This window comes from Polypterus senegalus, chromosome 3 (assembly GCF_016835505.1).
Source record: "Polypterus senegalus isolate Bchr_013 chromosome 3, ASM1683550v1, whole genome shotgun sequence".
Taxonomy (NCBI): Eukaryota; Metazoa; Chordata; class Cladistia; order Polypteriformes; family Polypteridae; genus Polypterus; species Polypterus senegalus.
In genome coordinates, this window is record NC_053156.1 from 10319671 (window position 1) to 10325670 (window position 6000).

The following is a 6000-nucleotide window of genomic DNA, read 5'->3' on the forward strand; positions in this document are numbered from 1 at the left end:
TGGACTCACTAAGCCGCCGACAATAAGACCCTTATGGCGCATGCAGGATGGAGCCACACCCACCAACTCCCAAGACCATTGGATACGACGACAACTCGCAGAGCCACGGCCACCAACTTGGACGCGACGACACAGAAAAAACGGCGTCATTTATATTCGTTTGTCGTAGAGGCCACATGCAACTCTGAGCCACGTTGACTGTTCATAGAGTCGTGTTTGTCGCAGAGGTGAATCGCCATATGCAGCGTGTAAAACGGTTTGCAAAGGGTATCCCATGGGATCCTTAAAACATTCCATTACAACTGAGGTTAAAACACAATGACGTGAGCAGTCTTTAAAAACCGAGTTTTCGGTTACGACGCACGACCGCATGCACCATAGCAAACTGTTTTACACGCTACATATAGCAATTTGCATCCACGACAAGCATGCGTCTTCTTAAATACATCTGCACTTTGTACAAACCTCGCTACCACCGTGGTCAGGTGTCTTGGTGGATTATATATACAAAGGCAGCCAAAACCGCACAGAGCAATGAAAAGTCTACGTGGGTCACAGCTGCATCTGGACTGTGCAAGCACGACAATAACTCGAGTGACAAGTTGGAGGTGGGCACATGAGCAGGCACTGCATACTGAACGAGAAATCAGCAGACTAGCATGACGGAGGGAGCGAGTGGACGTCCTTCTCCTCTCCTCCCATTCCACCCTCCGCGCCTGAGCGCCCCACAGGCGATTGTATGTTGGTTCGTTCCGTGCATTGTTACAATGTTGCTTTTCTTGGTGATTTATTGCATTATCAATTTTTCAAATGTTAATTTTCTCCCTGTGCTTAAAAATCATTAAAAAACCGGCCTGATTATTCGGCGTATGGTACGCTATGGGTTGGCTAGTTTCATTATATTTTGCCCTTTCTTTGGGCAGTTTGCTCCCTTCATTGTATCTTGAATATGACAAAAACTATCGGAGCAGACACCCAGGCTAACAGCACTAAATCGTGAAAGGCTGCGACTACTTTAGTGTCAGACCCACTAATTAGTAAGTAATAGATTAATTAAACAAATAGAACAACTGGAAAGGTAGAATGAAAATCAAGATCGAAATATTGTTAAAAAGAAGCTAATTACATTATTCCGATGTAACTGCTTAGTACATTTTGATAAATTTTGTTTTTACCAAGCTTGGTTTTCTAATTTCTATATTGTTCTCAAAACACAGAATGTGGGAAATAACAGTTCACATAATTAGCCCCGGAGTCCAATTTAAAAACAGAAGCTGCTTGGAGCAAAAACCTGCAGCCGCAGTGGGTCCCCAGGGCCAAGTTTGAAAACCCCTGGTCTCGATCAAGTGAGTTAAACGTCACAGGATATTGTTGCCATCTGTCTTATAGTCACCCCCAACACCAAAAAATACGCATTTTTGGAGGTAAATGCAGCAGGAAGTCACATTTGGTACAAGGTGCTATTGGAGTGGGCCCTGCTTTACATCATTTGGGGGCATACTGTCACATTGCATATTTTAACAGCAGTGCCTTAATGTTCACATAGGTGGCAATGAAAAGGTGGCCGTATGTGTTGATCGTGTTTAACCATGAGGTCCGTTGTTTGAAATACTGAAAAATGAGTAGAGATCACTGCTTCCTGCTAACAGTGTCACAGGGTTATGGTCAAGTGGGCTTTAGTTAGGCTGTGTTCATCCTCAAAACTGCATACTGGTACCACGCCACCTGACAAGCAAGCCTGCTGTATTATTGGTGGAGTGATTGGCTGTACAGATTATCCATCCTGTGCGCATTACGCAAATCAAAGTGGTAATGTTGTAAGCATGGCATGTTATGTGTAGAGGCAAATGTAAAGCACTGAGAACCAAGGATCTGCTGTGCATTGGATTTCTGTGACCAAGTCACTTCATGAGTTGCACCGAGTAGCAGAAGCAGTATTGAACCCCATGGCACGTGGACGTCAAGTCTTCACCTGACTGGTGTGTGCGTTTTTCTTTCATTCTTTGATTATGAACAGTCCTTAGACAAATAATGAAAACTAAAATAAGACCGATCACCCAAATTAAGTAATTAAATGAATCAGCAGGACTCCTCCTGAGGAGCAGTGCAAAGTAAAGAAACTGGATTTACAGGAGATTGGAACAGTGAGAAGTTGAAATTTACTGAGGGCTCCGCAGCAACTGCCAGTAATGGAGTTAATAGACAAAGCAAGACAGTGTAGGGAATACCTGTGGGTTTTTCCTGATGACCCTTTTGTCTTTGCCACAGTAATCAATACAAGAAGTTTCCTCAGATGACCTCTTACCACAGGATGTTGTTGCACCGGGTGGCTGCCTACTTTGGCATGGATCACAATGTTGACCAAACTGGAAAGGCTGTCATCATCAACAAAACGTGCAACACGAGAATGTGAGTTGAACCAGCCAGCTGACTGTTGATGCACTTGATGCCCAGGTAAAGGTCTGACTGTGCTTGCTTTGTCCTTGCAGTCCAGAGCAGAGGTTTACTGAGCACATCAAGGATGAAAGAAATGTGGACTTTCAGAAAAAATTCATTCTCAAAAGAGATGACGCCAGCATGGACAAAGATGAGAACCAGGTAATCCTCTCAATGCAGTCCTTGTATTTCAGCAGTTGTTATTCACTGGTCTTTATTGTGTTTACTTTCAGACCTGACTTCATAAATCTCTTCACTCTTTATGTATTAATTGTTTACCTTCCAGAAGAAGTATTAAAATAACCTTCTCTAGTCCCTCCGTTAGTTAGCCTGGCACATGAAGCTAATAATTGAGTGAAAGCTCTGTTCATTCTGCATCAGTGCCCTGTCAGGCTAGGAAGACCGTCAGTTGAATTCTGTTTCGCCTTCTCACCTTGGTTCTGCACCAGCTGTCAAAGGCATAACCCTCCACTCTGGTCCATGGAATTCTTTACAAAAATTCAATAGTGGGTATCACTGGCTATCAACTCTTAGAGTGACATGTAAAAATGAAGTAGAACTTTAGCAGTCCCATGTCACTGATGAGGACCAGAGCTCTAAGGAAGGCCCTTAGCTGGAGTTGCATTGTATGTTTCAGGCCTGTTTTCTGTGCTTCATCCCCATGTGAGCAACTAGGGATATCATAATACCAGAATATTTGTGTTTCATACCAATGCCAGTGACATTTTACAATACTTGATATGTACTCAGTACCACGGAAATAACAGAAATACCATTCATTAATAGTTCATTGTTCATGTGAGTAATTTTGAGCCTTTTTCTTCAATAGAATATAAAATGAATACTGTACATTCTAACAGTAACAGCTTTAAACTAGTGACATATCCAAGTAGCTACTCAGCTATCACTAAAGTAAACTAGCACTGGCATTCATACATCTCAATGTACAATGCATTTGAATTTTAATGTGTAATAGACATGGGGATTCCCCCAGTGCAACAATGAGGGGAGCTGTTATCATGGTGCACCTTCCACATAGGGCTGATAAAGAGTTTACTTTATAACTTCGTTATTGCTTAGCCTATGTACAAATCCAAAAAATTACTGGACTGACATTACTATAGTCAGTGAATCTTAGCAATTCCAATATGTGACGTATGTGTTTTTTTTTATAAACGTTCCTCATGGTTTAAGCATTGCACTCATGAGCATTAGTTTACCTTCAAAAACAAACGAATGACACAAATGTAACATTTGCATATTCATAACTGTTTTGTCAAATAGTGTCCTAGGTGACCCTGTTTTCCTCTTTTATACTCTTTACTAGCAACTGGAAGCCTGATCGAATCGGGCTACAAATTCTACGTTTGTGAAATCCATACTTTCTCTGCAAAGAATGATTTGTTTTGTTAAGTCCTTGAAATGATTTTGTTATGGCACTGATTTGTGCTTAAAATAGACCAGGTGTACCCAATGCATTGGTCGCGATCGACCGGTAGATCGCGTTGCATTCAAAAAAAAATTTTTTTAAACGTTAGTCTATCATATATCCTCCCTATGGCATTTGCCACTTGATTGACATACAGAGCTCTCATACTGAGATCTCTTTTCTTGTAACACACTGGTCATCCCGCACTCACGATCAAACGCGTGAGCTACTGCAAAACTCCGGCTGTGATCTAGTTAGTCTTCCAATTTATATCGACTAAAGAAGGAATTTAAAAAAAATTGTTTGGGGAGGGTATGGGCTGGATGTGGAATTAGAAGAGGATTTTTTTCTCTCAGTGTCACAATCGAAGTGCGTTTGTCTGATCTGTCAAATCTATCATTGCTATTCCAAAGAAGGACAATGTGGAAAGGCACTTTCGAACTGTTCATAAAAACTACGAAACTGACGTTCTTCCAAAAAGCGATCTGAGGAAGACAAAGGAGAGGGAACTAAAATTGCAGTTAAATCGGACAGCCATCATTTTTTCACTCGGCTGAATTCAAAAGCTCCTTGACTGCATTATTCGGCTCTACTTATTTATGTGAGTCAGCCTTTTCCCAATGAAGATTATTAAATCCAAATAATGTAGTGACTATGAATGTATTGAATTGTTATTGTGCCATAAGAGTTATTCAGTTATGCAAGGTACGACAACATATATTTTATGTATAAATGATACTCTGTGTGTGTGTGTATGTATGTATGTGTGTGTGTATATATATATATATATATATATATATATATATATATATATATATTTTTTTTTTTTCAAGGCATTCATAGTTTGAATCACAATCTGATTGTATGGGTGGTTACCTATCAAGTAACGCTTGTGGTTGGTCAGCAAGTCGGCTAACATCCGCCACGGTGCCCTCTTTAGGTTATGAGAAGCAGATCATAGAATGGTTGAAATAGTTTTACTGTCAAATAATGCAGATCTACGTACTGTCAAATAAACAAACCACACGCCGTGGCGCAACGCAAGGGGCTTTGCCTCTAGCGCTGACGTCTGAGGTTCGATTCCCAAGAGGGGGTGCAGTGAGTGTATACGCATGATGAGCCCAGAATTAGTGCGAAACACGTGTCACGTACCCTATGCGTTATTTGACAGTAAAACTTTCAACCATATGTATATATGTGTATATATATGTGTATATGTGTATATATATGTATGTGTATATATATATATATGTATATGTATGTGTATATATATATATATATCTATACTAATAAAAGGCAAAGCCCTCACTCACTCACTCACTCACTGACTCACTCACTCATCACTAATTCTCCAACTTCCCGTGTGGGTGGAAGGCTGAAATTTGGCAGGTTCATTCCTTACAGCTTCCTTACAAAAGTTGGGCAGGTTTTATATCGAAATTCTACGCGTAATGGTCATAACTGGAAGCTGTTTTCTCCATTTACTGTAATGGAGATGAGCTTGAACGCCGTGGGGCGGAGTTTCGTGTGACATCATCACGCCTCCCACGTAATCACGCAGTACATAGAAAACCAGGAAGACCTCAAAAAGCGCTGAAGAAAACATGCATCATATAATTGAGAAGGCAGCGAAACAATAAGAAGCGGCGAGTGACATATACAACCATATTCATGAGTTCTGCTACTTCGAAACAAAGCACGATGTAAACCTACACTTTAAATTAAGTTCATAGACAGGCTGCCGCTGGCGTTTGTAATTTAGTGCCTGCCCATATAAGGCCGTCCGTCAGCGGCAATCCAATAGCAAACTCCACTAAATATTCACGGGTGAAGGACTGTGCTTATGGAGAGGAAGATGAGATGGTCAGGGTGGTGTTTGACACAAACTCAGCGAAACTGCGAGAGAAAGTTTTAAGTGCCAGGACTAAGGTAACATTAAATACAGCCATGGACATAGCACGAGATGGCACCAGCACAGCTGGGAACCTTCGATGCATGTACACCGAGCGGCTCACGTGAACTGCGCAGTGCACAGATAAAAAGCAACAGTTCCAAAGAGCGCTGAACAAAACCGAATTACACAATTGAAAAGGCAGCAAAAAATATGAAGCGTCTGATAAGCATATTCATAAATC

At 41.1% G+C, this 6000-nt stretch overlaps 1 protein-coding gene across 14 annotated transcripts in view; it reads left to right on the forward strand.

The window, feature by feature from the left end:
* The window catches only part of LOC120524802 (R3H domain-containing protein 2), an 82343-nt gene that overhangs the window by 52778 nt on the left and 23565 nt on the right, over positions 1-6000 (forward strand). For all 14 annotated transcript variants that reach the window (XM_039746541.1, XM_039746546.1, XM_039746543.1 and 11 more), the window contains 2 exons: positions 2269-2409; positions 2490-2598. In XM_039746541.1, coding sequence (XP_039602475.1) covers positions 2269-2409; positions 2490-2598 — 250 coding nt within the window. The remainder of the gene's footprint in view (positions 1-2268; positions 2410-2489; positions 2599-6000) is intronic.